Consider the following 20,511-nt stretch of genomic DNA (forward strand, 5'->3'; position numbering starts at 1 on the left):
AGTCTGGTCAGTTAGATGTTGTTACTCTAAGAGGGAAACATGGAAGCTGCAGCAGACGACACTGAACCAGTCTCACAGGTCCCCTTGTCTATTTTCTCTGTCCTCTCCCCAGCACACACACTTAAGGCTACTTGTTTGGCATCGGCTGAACCCTCTTAATTTTCTTTTAATGGCTTCCTCATTGTAGAACAGGCTCCTGAGGAGGGAGGCGCCATCCTTAAAAGCTTTTAGGAGGTGTTGTAAGGCACTTTTATTTGTATTGTCGAAGGCTTTCACGGCCGGAGAACGATGGTTGTTGGGGGTTTTCCGGGCTGTATTGCCGTGGTCTTGGCATTGTAGTTCCTGACGTTTCGCCAGCAGCTGTGGCTGGCATCTTCAGAGGTGTAGCACCAAAAGACAGAGATCTCTCAGTGTCACAGTGTGGAAAAGATGTAGGTCATTTGTATCTACTCAGGAGGGGTGGGGTTGAGCTGAGTCATTCTGTAAGAGTTTCCCAGGGTGTGGAATGCTAATGGCGGGAGGCTTCACTGTAACCTGAGGAGGTTCTTTTGCATATGGATTGGTGCTTGATGTGCTAATCTTCTCTGCAGGGCTATTGTCGGGTGTGGAGTGTTTTGTTGGCCTGGTGTTTTTCAGAACTGGAGCCCATGCTCTGTTCATTCTTAAGGTTTCTTCTTTCCTGTTGAAGTTTTGCTTATGCTTGTGAATTTCAATGGCTTCCCTGTGCAGTCTGACAAAGTAGTTGGAAGTGTTGTCCAGTATTTTGGTGTCCTGGAATAAGATACTGTGCCCTGTTTGAGTTAGGCTATGTTCAGCCACTGCTGATTTTTCAGGCTGTCCAAGTCTGCAGTGTCTTTCATGTTCTTTTATTCTTGTCTGGATGCTACGCTTTGTGGTCCCGATGTAAACTTGTCCACAGCTGCAGGGTATACGGTATACTCCTGCAGAGGTGAGGGGGTCTCTGCTGTCTTTTGCTGATCGTAGCATCTGTTGTATTTTTCGGGTGGGTCTGAATACTGCTTGAAGGTTATGCTTTTCCATAAGCTTTCCCATCTGATCAGTAATTCCTTTGATATATGGCAAAAACACTTTTCCTGTAGGTGACTGTTTTTCCTTGGTTGTTTGATTCATCCTGGGTTTGATTGCTCTTCGGATTTCATTTCTGGAGTAGCCATTTGCCTGAAGTGCGTGGTTTAGATGATTAATTTCCTCATTGAGAAAGCGCGGCTCACATATCCGTCTTGCACGATCCACTAATGTTTTCATTATGCCTCTTTTCTGTCGGGGGTGGTGATTGGAGTTTTTGTGTAAGTACCGATCAGTGTGAGTTGGTTTCCTGTAGACCTTGTGACCTAACTGAAAGTTTGCTTTGCGGATGACCAAGGTATCCAGGAATGAGAGTTTTCCCTCACTTTCTTTCTCCATTGTGAATTGTATGTTCAGGTGGATGTTGTTGAGATGATTCAAAAACTCCCTCAATTCTTCCTCCCCATGGCTCCAAATGATGAATGTATCATCCACAAACCGGAACCATACACTGGGTTTGTGGGGTGCTGATTCTAGAGCTGCTCATCATTTGGAGCCATGGGGAGGAAGAATTGAGGGAGTTTTTGAATCATCTCAACAACATCCACCTGAACATACAATTCACAATGGAGAAAGAAAGTGAGGGAAAACTCTCATTCCTGGATACCTTGGTCATCCGCAAAGCAAACTTTCAGTTAGGTCACAAGGTCTACAGGAAACCAACTCACACTGATCGGTACTTACACAAAAACTCCAATCACCACCCCCGACAGAAAAGAGGCATAATGAAAACATTAGTGGATCGTGCAAGACGGATATGTGAGCCGCGCTTTCTCAATGAGGAAATTAATCATCTAAACCACGCACTTCAGGCAAATGGCTACTCCAGAAATGAAATCCGAAGAGCAATCAAACCCAGGATGAATCAAACAACCAAGGAAAAACAGTCACCTACAGGAAAAGTGTTTTTGCCATATATCAAAGGAATTACTGATCAGATGGGAAAGCTTATGGAAAAGCATAACCTTCAAGCAGTATTCAGACCCACCCGAAAAATACAACAGATGCTACGATCAGCAAAAGACAGCAGAGACCCCCTCACCTCTGCAGGAGTATACCGTATACCCTGCAGCTGTGGACAAGTTTACATCGGGACCACAAAGCGTAGCATCCAGACAAGAATAAAAGAACATGAAAGACACTGCAGACTTGGACAGCCTGAAAAATCAGCAGTGGCTGAACATAGCCTAACTCAAACAGGGCACAGTATCTTATTCCAGGACACCAAAATACTGGACAACACTTCCAACTACTTTGTCAGACTGCACAGGGAAGCCATTGAAATTCACAAGCATAAGCAAAACTTCAACAGGAAAGAAGAAACCTTAAGAATGAACAGAGCATGGGCTCCAGTTCTGAAAAACACCAGGCCAACAAAACACTCCACACCCGACAATAGCCCTGCAGAGAAGATTAGCACATCAAGCACCAATCCATATGCAAAAGAACCTCCTCAGGTTACAGTGAAGCCTCCCGCCATTAGCATTCCACACCCTGGGAAACTCTTACAGAATGACTCAGCTCAACCCCACCCCTCCTGAGTAGATACAAATGACCTACATCTTTTCCACACTGTGACACTGAGAGATCTCTGTCTTTTGGTGCTACACCTCTGAAGATGCCAGCCACAGCTGCTGGCGAAACGTCAGGAACTACAATGCCAAGACCACGGCAATACAGCCCGGAAAACCCCCAACAACCATCGCACTTTTATTTGCCGGGACTTTTAAGGGGTTTTGAGCTGCAGGCATTTTGAGGGGAAGGGGTGCTAGCGGGGTTCATTTTTTATTATGAACGGTTTTAATTCAGAATTGTGAGGTGCCTTGAGCCATAAGGGAAAGGTGGGCATACATATTTTAATAAATGTTTTAATAACTGTTAATATTTTAATGTTTTAAAGTGACCAGGAAAGGGGGTGGTGGTGGTTTGCGTTCTTTCAGTATCCATTGGGGGAGGGGTTGTGTTGGAAATGTTCATCCCTGGACATTTGGAGGCTTTTTAGGTGTAGGTTTTGTAATTGACCTGAACAGCCAGCCAATCGACATTGAGCAAATAGAGCTTCTCAAACAGGAAGAAAAGGTTCCCTGAGCCCAGTCATACCAAGAAGCCTGTGTATGTGCTGCAGTTAAGCGAGCGTGCTTCGCTAGCAGGCCTGCCACTGAGTTTAGGTATGCCTGCTCAAATCTTGTAACTGCTAACCAGCGGGGTCATCTCAGTTCCTGCCTTTGGCCCCTACTCACACACGGACAGCACGTGAACAGCAAAACCCGCGGGAAACACGTGTAAGTACAATCGTGTGGAGAATGCGTGAAATTTGTCTCGTCTGTTTCGGCTCTCAGAGGGCAATGCAGTGGTATCTTTTTGCCCCACTTTTACTTCATGAGCTACTTCAACAGGTCTTTAGAGAGGCAGACTTAAAATGTTCTAAATAAACAGACATGTATCCAGACTCTTGAATAACATCTGTGTTGATCATCCCTGTCTTGATCCGCTTGGTCAACAAGGCTGCCTGCTGGATGTGTTCAATTTAACAAGATACGCAGTTCTTAAAGTGGAATTAGAATCAATTAGAGTTCTTTTTTCTCCCCAGATTCTTCAATTTGAGGATATTTTGTATAACCCATCCTATAGAGAACATTTCCGAATGTATATGGAAAGAATGGATAAGAGATCTCTGATCAGCCTTTGGGAGTCGGTGGAATACTTGAAAAATGCTAATAAGGTACAAGTAGACCAAAATGACAGTAGCTTTGTTACTGGTAATCCATCTTGTGTGGTATTAGTAAATCACTAGTACATCAATATAATTCCTTGATAATTCCTTGATAATAATTAATATTTTTCCACGCCTCTCCAAGTTGGCTTTGAGTCTAGTGTATAAAATGTCTGCGAGGAGTTTTAGTCAGTTCTGTTGCCACAGCATGCAAAGGACAAAAACAGATATCTAAATCAATTCCCTGTTCAGCTGAAGGAGCAGAACAAAATGAGCTGTTGAAAATGTAAGTGATGATAAAATCTTCTGGATCACTGATACTTTTCCAAACTGTCAGGTGCACGAGAGTTCATTTTAAGGTCAAGCCAAATCAATACACCTCTCTTAAAAATATTGAAAGATTTTTCCAGTGAAATATTAAGACTCCATTTCTACCTCAGCAACTCTTGAGCATGAAAAACGGTTTATTTGAGCTGTTTTGTTACTCTGGATGCCAGGTCTCAACAGGAGAAATTTGCTGGGGGAAGAAAGTTGAGGCCAAAACCTATAGTGCAGATTAAAAAGGGTATGTAATTGTTAAAGGACAGTGGTATATTCAGCTGCAACTTCACTAATCTAATATAACTGGTTTTTAAAGAGGATAGGAAAAACAGACTTTTGAATCTTAAATGGAAAATATGGTGACGTGTATCAGACATACATTAACAGAACAAAAATGATTAAAAATGGTATTTAACTGAAAAATATCAAATATTTAGGGGAATAGGGGAATTCCTCCTAACTATAATCAGAAGCAATAGTGGGCCTGCTATCTGGTTGAAGCGGGGGGAAATGTAAAGTGGATTTGAAAATAACAAGTCTACATTTTTATGACCGTTTAATCTTTTGCTTGAAAGGTAACTATTACTGAAGGCCATTTTTGTAGATTCTTACTGCAGAGTCAGTCATATAAAGGATTAGCTTTGGAAGTAAAATTCTAATATAGATTTCACCAAGTATATACAACTTACTGTTAAGGTACGTGTAGATGGAAGCTTCTTAGCTCATCTTAATGCCGAAACAGAAACAAATCCCTTGAGAGAAGACTGTATTACATGTTGGGTATTGGGGTGCTCTTTATACCAGGTTGAGGCTGAGCTTTGCTCCATTTCTAGTTAGTCTGCAGTACACACACGATGCATGTCAATAAACATCTGAGCAATACAGAGCAATAATGACTAGGGGTGTGCAGCCTGAAAAGATTCGGAAATACCATAATTCCGAAGCAGCAAGCCGCTTCGGAATTATGGTATTTTACTCGCTTCGGTATGCTCCGTAAATATTCAGAGCATACTGAAGTGAGGGGGGGCAACCCCTCCACCCCCCATCCACTTACCTGGCCGGAGGGAGAACTGCATATGCTATTGACATTTTACACACCTTTAGTCCCTCTTGCTTTTGGTACATCTCGCTCTAGATTATATGTTGCCCACTTTCAAATACAGGCTTTTTCTTCCTTTTCTTCAGAGAAGTGTGATAAGAAATGTAGTTTAGTTTTCTAGCATTTGTGTAAACAAAGAAATGATTAAGTACAACGTTCTTGTACAGGCTGGATTTTTTTCTATGTTTCCCCCTTCTCTTGCTTTTTAGGCAGAAATACCTCAGCTTGTAAGTCAAATCTATCAAGATTTCTTCGTGGAAAGCAGAGAGATCCCTGTGGAAAGGTCCCTTTACAAAGAGATACAGCAGAGCCTTGTGGGTAACAAAGGCATTGAAGTGTTTTACAAAATTCAGACTGATGTCTATGAAACACTGAAGGATAGGTATTACCCCTCATTCATTGTTAGTGATTTATATGAGAGGCTGATCAAGAAAGAAGAGGAGAGGAGTGCCGTCCAAATAACCTCTGATGATAAAGATGAAGTGGTGAGTTATTCCTATGGGTATGCTGGGTTTTTTTTTTTTGAATGACAGCTCATCTATGTAAAACCTTGCGTTTTTTCATTGTACACTGTCAAATATGTAAGTTTTGAGATGAATGATGCCTCTCTCTCACTCTGCCTCCCAGCTTATTTTGTAGTTGATTGTAGAAAATTTACAGTGAAATCCTAAACAGAGTTTAGGATTCTAAGCCCATTGAAATCATTGGGCGTAGACTGGAGTAAGTCTACTTAGAATTTCACTGTTAATGTATTTGCCAACAAAATCAGCAACTTATTCAGGTTTTTTTGTCCAAGCTCAGTTCTGAGGTTGGAATCTGAAGCTTGCTTTCCTCTTTCCCCCACCCCATACACCCAGGTAGTGTGCATCTGTAGGCCGAAGTTAAGGCAGTAGCAGCGGCTGGCTGAGTAGGCGAGGCTGTTGTCTCATTAGTAGGTTGGTGGATTCCTCGTTCTCCTTCTCCAGGCACCTCTGAACACCTTAGTAAATGCCATCCTTGAGAAGCCTAGCAACTTAACGTAAGGCAACCTGGACATAACACTTCCCTGCTCAGTGTGGTGTCTCAGACACTGCCAGAGTATCATCCAAGGCTTAGCGGAAGGCATGGAGGCGTAGAGATTCTCTCTTCCCACCATCATGTTGGCTGGTTGGCAGGCCATCTGGCCACCACTAACCTGGCCCAGATGGAGCAAGGCAAGAGATAGAAGTAGTAATTCTCTAGATACTTGATTTGAACCAGCAAAGAATTTGAGGGAGGAATGCTCAGTTTATATTTGGAAGGAATTATTACAAGCTGCTAAAGCTTGGGTTTTCAAACTCAGGAACTAAGAGTTTGGTGGCATCTCTGGTTTTGATCTGTCTCTGTCACTAGTTTGTAAGGAGTGCAAAGCTAAAAAAAAAACTATTCTAAAACAGTTTCAGAAATGCGCATCCTTTTTTAATACTCTGATTAAGAGTTGGAAAAGACGGTGTTTCATGTTACTGGTTTGTCCATTTTGATTTGTTTGTGTGCACTGTTAAAAGATACATACAGAGAGAGATTTATAGATAGAGAAATTAATATGCACTGATCATTTGTAGGAAGAGACCCGCTTCAATTAATACATGAAGTATTGCCTGTTATAAACATAGCAGGTCCATGTGGAGATTTATAAGTGGAATGGTTACAGATATTTTGAAAGAAAGATTATACCAGAGATGTGAAAATCAGTTCTGGGGGACCTACAGAACTATCCAAAGCACAGCTATACCATGCTAAGCCACGGTCTTAGAATGGTGTAACTCTGTTTAGGATTGCACTGCTAGAATATATTCTGCAGTCAGACAATATCTACTGGAAACTATTTTGTTTTAGTTGATGTTTATCTTGATTTAGACCATGTATAACAAATGAGACAATCCTAGTAACTCTTTCATACATACGGATAATATATACGACTTACTAACCAAGCCACATATTCTAGAGCCAAATTTGTGATGAAGTTATTGATGAAGGAAGCTCCGGAATTAATGAGCAAGCCAGTTACGCTCTGAATAAGCTACGCCAGTTAAGCGACAGACTTGAATACAAAAGACAAGCTTTAAATTCCCTCTGTAGTTCACCAAAACCCGACAGAAAGGTAGGTGGCTTTACTTACTATTATTTATACCACTTCCATTAAGAGATTGGGTTGTACAGGTGCTTGCAATCACCCGTCATGCCTGGTCTGCTTACTGTGTGCTTATCCTGTATGTTATGACTGCATGTTGGAGCAAATGTTACTTGCGTTGTTAATTGAACCTGGAGTGTGAAACTGTGCCAAGGAGGGACACATTTCCAGCATTATCTGTGAATTTCCCTGGGGAGGGGCACCTAGACGACCTTGGAGACTACGACATCATCCCTGCTTCTTTTCCCACTTGACTGACAGTTAGAGAAAGGGGGGGGGTTAGGAATTTTTCCACTTTGCTGATCGTTGGGGAGGGGGAGGATGTTTGAAACTGCCCGCACTGGGAAAGCCTATAGATATAGATGCTTGCCTGCAACTGTTATTCCTGGCAAAGATGTCATTAAGTGTATGATACTGACAGCTTATCAATGAAGAACTTTTACTACTTATAGTAAAGACTTTTGAGAGTTGCTTGGCATCCTTACACTGTCATGTATCTTTGCACCGCTAAAGTAAAACTGGAAGGTGTCGATGCTGTCTGCTTTAAAGAGGATATGTACAGAACATTTCATGTATTATCCTCCACCTGCTCTGCAAGTTAGAATTTTAGTTGCCTCCAAGGTGGTGCTCCTTTTTCCTATCTGCCTAAAATTTGGCAGGGATCTTCCATTGGAAGAGCAGCACAACGCCTGAGAAACTGATCCTAATTAGCTGGAAACAAAAAAGTTATCACTGAAAATATGTTCACTTTTGAAACCAAAGAGCACAGAGAATAGAATTTGAGCATGAATAACAAAAAAAGGAATAAAATAATCCGACCCGTGCTCTTCCTCATGCACCTCGAAAAGTTCCTGCCGCAAATCAAGTTGCCATTTGAGGTGGTATGTAAAGGCTCTGTGCTGTTGCTGCTGGTATAACAGCAGCAGATGCCTTTGATTGGGAATATATGACCAAAAAACTCAGTTGGTAGCCGCCACTTGCACTTTAGTAGTTAATTATGCATATGCTTCCTGTGTTGAATTTTGCTCTTGCCGCTCACATTATTCAGCATTCTGTGTGGACTGAGTCAAGCACCATTCGCTTGTGTGCTCTTGGACCCCTAATGCAATTTTGTTGTGTGAAAATGGTCATTGTTCTTGAATTTTTTAATGTACAGTGTTCTGATAATCGATCTCTCTATACCATGACAGTATAGATAGCAGGGCTGGCTTCCTTTCATTGTTCACATTCTGTGTGTTAAAAGTTCACAGCATCCTTTACAAATATTTGGGTAGTGATCTCCACACAGCCTTTCATGAAATTATATTAAATGGTTCATTTATCGTTATATTTCAAGACCTACATTTTCATTTCTAAACTGCACTTGATCTTTTAAGCAATGTGGTTGCCAAATCACTGTTTGGATAGAAAACTTTTAAAAGCCTGTGTTAATTTCCTGCTTTCCTCCTCCCCAGTGATTTTTTTCTTCGTCCTTAACTGTATATATTTTCATCTCTTTTCTTTCTTCCTAGGGCATGTGCCAGAGTGAACAGCTGGAATGGTTAGATTTTTTAAAATGTCTTGCAATAATGGCTGCTATTTACCTTTACAGATTGTTTCTAAACTGAAGGATGAAATCACATTGATGGAGAGAGAACACAGTGACCTTCAATTACACATTGAAAGAACAGATTGGTGGTGTGAAAATTTTGGCATGTGGAAAGCCTCCATAAGCACCAACGAGGTACGGCTTTTTTCTTGTCCTAGAAGTGGTGTTTTTTTTTTATAAAGGAATGGAAGATTCCATTTTTAACATAATATACAATAATCGCTCTCTTCAAAGGTTATAGAAGAAAATGGTGAACAAGTGCCCTGTTATTCTGTCATGGTGAGTTTGCAAGAGATTGGCCGTGCCGAAGCTAAAGAATGGACAGTCCACCGGAAGCTGAGTGAATTTCAAAGTCTGCATCGGAAGCTCAGTGAGGTACTGAGAAACTTTTTTATTTTTAGAAAATTTTTATTAGGTGAGAATATTAATATACAACTTTCAAATAGCATCTCATTATCCTTTCCCCCACCCTTTCCCTCCCCCCCCTTTTCCAAGACTTCCAACAGCTTTCCAACCCTATAGCCTAATCTATTCCCAATCTGTCCCCTTCTAATAGATTTTAAGTTTATAACGATATTTTTGAAGTTAATAGATAGGGCTTAGCTGAATAAAAGAGTAAGCAAACATGAGATAAGGAGTTACAGAAAAAGGTACTGAGAAACTTTTGAGGGAGTTGTTCTTGCTTCTCCTAAGAAGTTGTTAATGTTTCATTTAGAACCAGCGATGATGGCCAGCTCCTGTATTCTGTTATTTATATATCAAGAAGAGGATGGAAAGGCATGTTGTTTAATAACCCAGTCCCCCTCATATGTAGCCTCAGTGAAATTGGTGCTAAGGGCTAGAGATGGGCACATCGACAGTTTTTGGCTCAGTATTTTTAAAAGTACTTATTTTTATTACGTTCGTTATGAGTCCTTTATGTCATTTATAGTCGGCCTTTCTCAATGAGACTCAAGACGGATTACACAGTTTGAGATTAGTACAGTCAATATCAGGAACATTTCCATAAACAATGCCATAGGGTAAATAAATGCAAGTTCACAAAGACATTAGCAGGAATCTAATACAACATAGTGTTGAGATCTATGGTTCCATCCTAACTCATTAACAGAGCATCTGAGACCCCCTCCCTACAATGAAGCCCTCCTATCTGAGTGAAAAGACTTTTTGAATAATTTGGTTTTGCATTGTTTGCTGAAAGCCAGGAGAGTGGGGGGGGGCTGACTTCCTCAGGCAGGACATTCCACAGGGTAGGGGACAACACAGAGAAAGCCCGTGTGTGGGCTGATGATGATTTTGCCCAAGTGCAGGGTGGCACCTGCAGGAGTCCCTGTTCGGAAATTTTAACTTTTTCTGTATTCTTCTAATCCCCCCTTCCCCCCCCCCCGCAACTTGGGTAGGGGGCTGCTGAGGAATGGTAGACGGAGAATCTCCCTCCTCAACATTCATACCCCTCCCTGACTTAAACAGTAAGGGAAGATGGACAACTTATATGTCAGTTATATGTCAGTGTTACCCAGCCTTGTGCCTCTGCAAACTCCAGAGACAGACTGGACATTTAACTTGCAGGGAAATTTCCCAGTGGGTTGCTAGTGACCAGGAACTGTTGACCAGGTGACCAGGCGCAAGCTGAGCTTAGCCCCAGCAGAGCTAAGTCACAGCCCCAGAGCTAAGCCGGTGCCTCAGAGGCCATTGGGCTTGAATCCTTCAGCAGCCAGTGCTGATTGGTGTCAGTTCACCAGACGCCTCCTCCTGCGCTGCCGCCGCCCGTTTGGAGGAGAAGGCCGTGCTTGAGCCAATGCCTGTTGTTGGCACCACTGAGCAAGAGCTTGTAGCACTGCAGGGGCCACACAAATTGGCTTGCTCTGGAGCCGTTTTAACTTCTGGGTCCTTCTCTGGTAAATTCTAAATGAGGCAGCCACGTGGCAGAATTGCTTAAAGTGGAAAAATAATGGAGGTTTGTTTTTTCTCCCTTCCAGTGCTTTCCGTCATTAAAGAAAGCTCAGTTGCCTTCACTCAGCAAGCTGCCCTTTAAATCTGTAGACCAGAAATTCATGGAGAAATCCAAGAATCAGTTGAATACCTTTTTACAAGTAAGAATTAATTAAGATAATGGTATTATTTTAATTTTTTTTAAGCGATTGGCAGTGTACATTTGTGTGTGTCTGTGTGTGTGTGTGTGCGTTCTGAACTTTCAAGTATGGAGTTCAGTGTCTTAACTTCAGGTGTGGTTTTCTCAGCTACATATATGCCTCTTAATACTTTTTTTAAAGGATGTGTATTGGATATTTTAAGTACACACTGCAGTATAAAATGTGAATTTGACAAGCCCATGATTATATACGCTCATCAGGGGACCCAAATCGTCTGACTTTGCTTTGTCCTATGGAATACTTTTAAAAAAGCTTTTTGAGTGAACAAGTGCACCATTTAGTGTGGTGTGAGAGATAGTGGTGTATAATGGTTAGAGTGATGACAAGGATGTGGGATACCCAGGTTCGAATCCCCACTCTGCCACGGAAGCTTGCTGGTTGACCTCGGGCCAGTTACACACTCTCAGCCTAACCTACCTCATAGATTGTTGTGAGGTAAAAATGGAGGAGAGGCGAGTGATGGAAGCTTTTTTGGGTCCCCATTGGGAAGAATAGCCAGGGTGTAAATAAAATAAGTAAATAATAAATAAATTTTACCACTGGATTCTGTCCAAGAAGTGAACAAAATTGGAATAGAAACATCCTGAGAAGTTTAGGCCACCATTGGCTGCACTACCAGGGCCTAAAAAACATCCCTTTAACAACTTCTGAGGCGTTGGTAGGGAGGCCCACTGAGAGAACTTAGTTGTTAAATTCTAAGCATGATCACTTTCAGTTAACGTGCATGCTAGCATTGTGTTTAGGAGCCACCAAAAATATTTTTAATTGTTATTTAGAAAGCTATTGGTGACTTGATGAACTTTTAAGACTTGCAAATGTTGGTAATGCTACTTTGGCACTAGTCTTCCTCTGCATTATGCAGGGCCTAAATCAGCCACACGGGACGGTTGGTTGTTTCTTCCTGCTTAAAAAAAAATCATATGAGATTGCTGTGTTTTGGTCCGTCTTCCGCAGAAATTGCTTTCTGATGAAAGGCTTTGTCAGAGTGAAGCACTTTATGCCTTTTTGAGCCCTTCCCCCGAACACCTCAAAGTTATTGACATACAGGGGAAGAAATCTTCGTTTTCCATCTCTTCTTTTTTGGAGAGGCTTCCCGGAGATTTCTTTTCTCATCAGGAGGTGAGTGAGAAAGGATTAATACTTTTTGTAGACTAAATTACAAATCTAAAATAATTAGGATGTTGAAGCTCTCACCGATTGTAATGCAGTTTGCTTGTGTATTTTCTGCTGTGCCTTTGTGTTTTGTGTTCTGTATCTATTACTTGCTGTGCAGTTCCACTGGGAATGTTCTCTCCACCAACCTCATTGAAGTGAGGTTTCGTTGACGTTGGGCCTTATGCAAAAGAAATTCCCAATTAGAGGGGAGCATATAGTTGCCATGTCACTCCTCGCAGAAGTAATCTGATAAAGATGCCAAAAAGGTACTCTGCAAAGCGGCTGCCACTATAAATCGACCATTGGGCTGATAGTAGAAGGCGGTTCTCTCTCCCTCTCGCATTCTCCTGCTGTGGCTGTCCTCGCTCATTCTCCAGCAGAAAAGCAGAAGGAAACTGATGGTGTGATATAACCAGGGATGAAAATGGGTTGTGAACATATTATGAGTAGAAGGGGGAAAGTACAGAATCTGGCTAGTGGAGGAGATCGGGATGGCTACAGAATAGGCGTATATGAAGGCTTGTCTCCTATCAGCTTAACGTACAGCTTCATTGACTGGCAGTTATGTCCAATGATATGAAATAACCTGTGGTGGCGATTTTATAGCTCAGAGTTGCAGACTCTGAATTGCATTGTAAAAGACAAGAAAGCGCTGAACAATGTATATACCACGGAACGAGCCAGACATCTGTAACTGCTAGTGGCTTGAAGCTTACACCCTAAATACGGCTATAGCGGGAGAGCAGAAACGGCAACTGTAACTTGCTGACCAGGATTTCCATCCCGTACTTGTATTGTCTGTCCAGGAGGAGGCCGACGATGACGGTGAGCTCTCTGATGACGGGGACGATGTGGATGGGAAAAGGGATGCCCTGGCTGAGCCTTGCTTTATGCTAATAGGAGAAATTTTTGAGCTGCGAGGAAGTAAGTAACGAAAGCTTTTGTGTGTGCATGAGTTTGTTTTTACATTGTCTTAGTACATAAAGTGGTTCTGATTCTGCCTGAGGCCAGACTTTCAGATATCAGTGTAGATATTCTCTGCACACCCTTTTTGCTTACTGCAGGTGCTGGTCCATTTGTATGCAGCGTTAGCACGTTGGGGATTCTGGCAGGTGCGGGTGGAACGATTCACAGGGGCCTGCACTTGATCCATTATCTGCTCCACACACAAGTTGCGCCTTGGAGATCTGATTTCCTTAAGAAACCTATATAACACAGTTTTTGGCACTTTCTCACAATAATATATCTTAATTTGTGATTGGGGGTGTGGTGTGCTGAGGTGAATATATGACAATGGCAGCAGCTGGTCAGGAGACATTGCAGCAGGTAACTAGCAGGTAAATAACTGTTCTTATACAGATCTGGCACCTAGCCATTTATTTGGGGAAGCTGAGAATTAAATTGGAAGATGAAGGAATTCCTTTATTAGTATTAGTAAATACTAATTTATCAATTTACTAATACTAATTAGTAAATACCAATAAAAAGGCTGTGATAAATGATCTTGCAATATCTTAACCGGATTTTTGACATCAATCATTATAATACATTAATACAGCAGAATGTTGATCATTATAGTTAAAGAAATCAGTGGCATAAAAGCCACCAGTTTTGTCCGTTTCCGTTTTTAAAAGAATCGTTGCAAGATTTTGTACATCTGATAGCTGAAAACACATAAATGGAATACTCTCTATGAGACTGGTTTTAAGTGTTCAAATGTTAACTGGCTTGCAGTTTTAAAAAGTACAGGGAACGATTCATTATAGCTTGGCTGTGCATCTGAAGGGGTGTTTTTGCACATATTGTTGAACAGCTAGATACAAAATGTTCAGTGTTCCTAAAGTGTATTCCTAAAATACTTTTCTATAGCATCTAGTAAAAAGCTCTGTGAACAAACTAATTATAAAAGTTCAGTGTTAGGAGTGGAAGATGGAATTCTAGAAGGGAAAAAAAATCCGCCTACAATTGGCACCCTTTTGCTGATTTTTAGAAATGGAGAGAATGCTTTGTATTTTACCTTTTCATGCTAATATATCTAAATTTTAATTTAAAGATGGGGTGGGAAAGAAAGGAAAACAGTTGGAAAAAATCAAGTTGCATTCTCTCAGGTTTCCCCAGATGCCGGCATGTTAAGAGAGAAGAATACAGGGAGACTAGCCGCCCGATTGTTTGCTTCCTCTATACCGAGGCTACTGAAATCCTAGTGATGATTATCCTCAGACTCCAGTGTAGTGAGTCTAAGGAGGGCTCCATATTTTGGAGATGTAGTTTCAGAACTCGGGAAGCCCATCTTGTGCAGCTCCTCTCTGCCTTGGAACTCCCAAAGGTACAGGAGAATAGGCCTGGCCCGGGAAGTAGTAACCTCTCTACGGAGTGAAGTGTGGGACCTTCATGGGCTGGGTCACGTGCGAAGCAAATGGAAAGACGCCGATGTTGAGAACTGGTCAAAATAAGTGGTCCGATAATTGGTTTAGGTCCTTTGCTAGTAGATACAGGAAACGTTGTCGGGTGGATTGAGCGTAGGGGGTTGATTTTGCTGTTAATGATGATCTCCCCCTTCCTCCAGCCGACCCCCATATCACACTCATTGGTATCCCCGTGTCTCTCGAGTCCTGCAGACAGTCTTACCTGGGGAACGCAGGAGGAGAGAGGCAGTAAAGTTCCATTCTGATTTTGGAGTTCTGCTCTCAGCACTTTGCGTACACCCACTTTTGTTACCTAAACAAATCAGTCCAAGGAAACATTAAGACAGTAGAGAAGAAGAAGTGGTCTTTAATGAGCTTTCTTAAGGAAACATGTTTTTGTCTGGATTGCACTATTGTAAAGTCCTTACAAAGTGCCATCTGTTTAAGAAATGATAGCCGTAAGGAAATGTCAGTAGTGTGGTTCATGTAAATCTGTGTCCACATGAAAAATTGGGGAAGAATTCTTCCTTATGAAGCCTTGAAAGGGGCTAATCTCTCTCAAAGGACTGCCACCGAATGGGAGAAGCCACATGTGTGCCAGTGCAATAGAAAACCACATGTGGTGCATAAAGTAAAAGTGACAAGCAACTATATAAGCTCTAACTTTATGCCTTGAACTGCATTCTTGGACTTCTGTTTTATGCACTACTTTTTTGTTTGTTCCATTTTAGTGTTTAAGTGGGTGAGGAAGACATTAATTGCACTAGTTCAAGTAACTTTTGGAAGAACTATCAACAAGTGAGTGAATTACATTCTCTTTACTGCTAGAACTGTAAATAAGCTGCTTGGTGCAAGGACTGTTGAAAACCAGAGTGCTGTGCGTAGTTGGTTGATGGTTTAGGAACAAATTAAATTTCTGCCATTCCTCTTGCACAAATTAAGGCATAGTTTCTCTGACTTCAGGTCAAAATTCAAGTGGTTCTCTGGGCCCGATATGCCAACCACCCCTTATTTTATGCCATTTTTATGTATTGTGAACTAATAATTCAAAATCATGAACTAACAATTCAAAATCTTGTGCCAAGAGAGCCCAAACTTGGTACAGAGAAAAACTGAATTGTCTCCATTTCAGAAGTTTGCATAATTAGGCTTCTACATGACACTGGGGTGGAGGGGATCCGAGTCATGCAGCGTGTTTCTTATCTTCCCAATTTTCTGAGAAGTCACCAGTCATTTCCTACTTTCAAGACTCCCTTCACAGCCTTGAGATAAAAAAGTGCTTATTTAACAAAGGTATGCTGAGATTTTAAGATGCCGAAATGTGACCCAGTAACCCAGCGCTTGTGCATGGCGGTTGCACTGAACGTGTTATGCAGTTGAAAGCCACAAGAGGGGGCAAAAGAGCAGATTTTGAGCTGTATAGAAGTTTTCAGCAAAAGAAAGCTGGGCTGCTCCTTCTTGTTGCAGGCTTTTAATGATGTTTTCTATAACTGATGGCAAGCCTGTTGTTTTGTGTCACACCCGAAATTAAACTGGGATGACAAAAAAGAAGAGTGGAGGGTTTTTTTGTTGTTGTTAACACTCTAACAGTGTTAGCTCTTGTTGCATGACAGTCGGGCTTCAACTGGTGAGTTGGCATAGGAGCAGTCAGGCCAGCGTCAGAACAGTTCTGGTGCCTTCAATGCAGTGTGCAGTGGCAGTGCCTTGGGAATGGACTTTCTCTTTGGGGCGGAAAAACTCCCAGGCATCTGGCAAGCACAATGAAGTTCCCCGTGTGTGTGGCCAGGAGATGAGGAAGAAGCTGTTCACAGGTCGTCAAACCTGGGAGAGACTTCTTTTTGGTAAAAACTAAGGGTGCTGCTCCAAAGATGGAAGGGTGAAGGAACACACACACACACACACACACACACACACACACACACACGTTTTTGTTCAGGGCTGGCAGTTGCTATAATATGCCAGAGCACCTCTGATTTCCTTTTTGCAGAAGGACCCCCCCAGCTGTACTTTTTGCTGTTCGAGATGCCAGCCACTGCTCAAGTCTTCTGTGCCTGCATCTGGAAGGCCTCCTAGCTTCTCTTTTCCATACTGCATTCATATTGACCAGTTAAAGTTGAGAGTCAGTTACAGCAGTTTTTTCTCTCACCTTCTCTCTAACCCCACCTCTGACCCAACACTGATTGTTTGATTTGTTGCCAACTGGCGAGCCAACAGACAAGCCCTGGTGGTCAAAGCAGGGAGGATTTGAACCTGGTCTTCCCAGATCTTATACCACTGAAACCCTTTGCATTTGCAAGATGCAAGTTCTGACTCGCTGAATTTAATAAAAAACCCAAAACTGATTCTGTCGGGGAGGTATTCTAGCCCTGCCTCCTCTGCTGTGCTCACTTCTATTTGCAAGGTGCCTTTTGCAGAAGAGTTTTTAAAAAAAAAATATTGTTTCCTTGCCTGCCTCTTGAAGTGAGACTGTGCTTTGTACAACACATTCTCTTGCATATTTAGACCAGGCCACATTTTTGTGGAATGAGGGGGCTTCTCTTTCTGTATTGCCACCATCATTTATCATTTTCCTAAATGTAACTCTGTCCTATGTTTCATTCCTGTTCAGTGTCACACCTTTCCAGATTTTAAATATTGCCATTGCAAAGAACCCTTTAGGTCAATCCAAGCTGCATTCTCTAGGTAGAACATTGTAACTATGGTTATATAGGTAAAAGTCAGGACATGAGAATACCCATTGTATTGTGTGAAAATCAGCAGCCCCTAAGGAGGTTTGAAGGGGAAAGTTGAGAGCGAGTCTGGCATAGCTTTAGGCTGCTTATTCTTATCACCTCTTTTCAAGGCAAATCCGTGACACTGTAAATTGGATATTCAGTGAACCAATGCTGGCATACTACATTAATATATTCCGAGATACTTTTTGGCCAAATGGGAAATTGGCATCTAGCACAAAGCCCAGAAGTGAAGAGCAAGGCCAAGAGACAAAACAGAAAGCACAGCAAAAATTACTTGAAAACATTCCAGGTGAGCATATCGGTTACAGGGAACGCAATTAATCAGGGGACACGAACAGCCACTTTCCTTTTATGTTGTGTGTTAGAGATTTCAAAGAGTTTCACAGATGAGGTTAATTTCTGTTTACAAACACACAGGATTTAGCAAATAGCTGAGCACATTCAGATTTGCTTATTTAACCTTTAACAGGGTCAACATCTTATCCATTGTTCTCTATGGATAAAGCTTAGAAATATTCCTGTCAAAGCCAGTTAGAGGACAGGAGACATCAAAGAACGAGAAAACTAAGGACGACGTTCGGCTTGGTTGATTCCCTGGTCGCACTTAAGAATATACCCATACCAAATCTCTTTATATCTCTTGCAGCTTACAATAACCGACATAGTTGTCTCGCCACCCTCATCAGTTTTGTCCTCACAGTGACTGTAATATTACGCCCTGTGAGTGAGGGGGGATTTGGACTCTCAAATCACACCACCACACTGGCTTTCTCATTGGGGTCCTTTGACGTTTTGATTATTTAATTCCATAATGGTGTCGTTCAGCAGTAGTTCTTTCTGGTGATAATTGATCCTCTTACCCGTGATGTGCAAAGTCATCTTTTGTGCACGCATCGCAGAAGATAAGAACCGGTGAGGATTGAGGGATCACCTCTCCTCACCCATTTGCTCATAAATCAAACACCCGTATTTATAGGTGGCAGTTTTAAACCTGGGAGGACGATGGTCACATCTAGTTTGGCCTTTAGACACACGGGGATTGTGAACAGTGTCGTCCAAACCAGACTAAAAATGTTTGTTTCAGACACTCTGCAGAGTCTTGTCGGACAGCAAAATGCTCGCCACGGCGTCATCAAAGTATTCGATGCACTTCAAGAAACCAAGGCCAATAAGCATCTTCTCTATGTGAGTTATTAATTATGCCATTTTGAGCCTTTGAAGTTTTGTTGCTTAATTTTAGCCCCTTCTTCAAGTCTTGACATTTTACCTCCCAGAACACATAATTTGTTTGTAGTATTATTTATTATTTTATTCTCTCGCCTCTCTTTAAAAAGGAATAATCTACAGCATTTTAAACTAGAGGTGGGCAAAAGAAAACTATTCATCCATACCTCCAAATGTGTGGAGACCCTACATGAGTAGGATCAACTGAAAGACCTGACACTTGTTCTCCCATTGTGGATACGCATGCACTGCTAGGGAGACAGAATACACTTGAATATAAGGCCGCATGGAAAGCAAGTCACTCGAGTCCCTGTGTAAGATGTCTTGTGTAGAAACTCATATTTCCCTAGAAAACTCAGAAGACTGCTCAGTCTATTCAGAGGCCCCTAGGGGGCGACATACACTTATGCATGATGTGAATTGGTCCTTCTCTAGCGCTGTGTGTGGCTCTGAGATTTTTTTCTGCGTGTTTGCAGTACATTCAAGGGTACACAGCACCATTAATTGTGCAACACTGGATGCTTGTGCATACGTGCTCTTATTATTTCCTTTGTTAGTATTACTTTGAGTGGGGCATTCTACTGAGATCAAGATTCCGAACATTTCAAAAATAAAAAAATTTGATTATAGGAAGTCAGCTGCAAATCAAATACGCAGTGTAGCCAGCAGCTGCTTTTCCTGAAGGGCTACATCAGAGAAGGCGTGAAAGCGATCTTGAGTCATGGTTTCTCTCTCCAGCTGTGAACTGCCCGCAAGTCCCTTAATCACAGCCGCGGTTCCTCTCTCTCTCTCTGAGTTTCTTGCCTCTAAATTTACAATGCATGGACTGTGCCACCTCCCGTTTTTTTATACCCTCAGAAAAATTAAAACATCCATCATATTTTTGTCTTTTCAGGTATTGTTGGAATTGCTGCTAAGCGAACTGTGTCCCGAGTTACGAACTCATCTAGAGCAGGTCAAAGCTGCTCCAGTTTGATTCCCCACAAGTGAATCATTCGAGAAATGTCTGCGTTTTGTTTGTTTTTAATCATAGACATGAAACTTATTTCCCTCTTTTCCACAGAGGACTGACTGAAGACTGCGGAGGATTTATAGGGTATTTTTCTTTCGAGTTTTACGTGAAGAAAACAAGACTTGAAAAGAAAAGATAATAGGATAGAACTGCCAGAGCTGTATTGCTTCAGGCTTTTATTTAACTTGTTATATGAGTAAACTATTGAAGATGCGGACTGAAAATGTAAATGTTAATGTAAGAACTATAGACTATTTTAAATATTTATGAAAGACATTTTGCTTTAGTGGTATACCAATGAATGTTGTACAGTTAATTTCCTTGCTGAGGACAATGAACATTCCTCTATTTTCTTGTGTATTGAAAAGCCTTGTTGTGCAATACTTTATGTAAAGATATTGTGTAAATTTTATTGTTTTTATTTTTACCAAAGATTTCCCATAGTTTTGAGCCTTTGTAAGCAATAAATTACAAAACTGGCCTGCAGTGCTTCATAATTGAGCTGTGTTTTGTAGTTTGCAAATGTGTCTGCCTGCTGACTTCAGAGGAAATCGCATCAATGTCTCTGGGCACGGCGCATAACTTCAGTTTCATATTCTCCTGAAGCACACGTTCTGACGGATTTGCCTGGCGCAATGTAAAATGACTTACCTTGCTGATAAGTTGAAGTTGATTTAGGGCACCTCTTGATATTATCCAGAACTCTTTTCTTTAAATGCCTCCCTTTTTAAAGAACTAGTCAATTAGTTTTGGATTTTATTCTAATGGTGCCAGTTTGCTGTTTTTTAGAAGCACGCCCACAGCTGCCGGCTTCAGAAATCTAATTTATAAGATGTTCAGGGGCACAGCAGTGTTCCAGGGCTTGTATCTC

General features: G+C 41.6%; 1 protein-coding gene across 1 annotated transcript in view; it reads left to right on the top strand.

Annotated features, from left to right (window-relative positions):
* SNX25 (sorting nexin 25) overlaps positions 1 to 20,120 on the top strand; it is a 58,150-nt gene extending 38,030 nt beyond the window's left edge. Inside the window, exons 8-19 of the mRNA XM_054989794.1 lie at positions 3,677 to 3,808; positions 5,429 to 5,704; positions 7,183 to 7,338; positions 8,960 to 9,091; positions 9,191 to 9,331; positions 10,936 to 11,049; positions 12,064 to 12,228; positions 13,071 to 13,188; positions 15,401 to 15,467; positions 17,512 to 17,693; positions 18,489 to 18,589; positions 19,524 to 20,120. Coding sequence (XP_054845769.1) covers positions 3,677 to 3,808; positions 5,429 to 5,704; positions 7,183 to 7,338; positions 8,960 to 9,091; positions 9,191 to 9,331; positions 10,936 to 11,049; positions 12,064 to 12,228; positions 13,071 to 13,188; positions 15,401 to 15,467; positions 17,512 to 17,693; positions 18,489 to 18,589; positions 19,524 to 19,604 — 1,665 coding nt within the window. The 3' untranslated portion in view covers positions 19,605 to 20,120. The remainder of the gene's footprint in view (positions 1 to 3,676; positions 3,809 to 5,428; positions 5,705 to 7,182; positions 7,339 to 8,959; positions 9,092 to 9,190; positions 9,332 to 10,935; positions 11,050 to 12,063; positions 12,229 to 13,070; positions 13,189 to 15,400; positions 15,468 to 17,511; positions 17,694 to 18,488; positions 18,590 to 19,523) is intronic.
* The last annotated feature ends 391 nt before the right edge of the window (positions 20,121 to 20,511 follow it).

This window comes from Eublepharis macularius, chromosome 10, assembly GCF_028583425.1.
Source record: "Eublepharis macularius isolate TG4126 chromosome 10, MPM_Emac_v1.0, whole genome shotgun sequence".
In the NCBI taxonomy this organism is placed as follows: domain Eukaryota; kingdom Metazoa; phylum Chordata; class Lepidosauria; order Squamata; family Eublepharidae; genus Eublepharis; species Eublepharis macularius.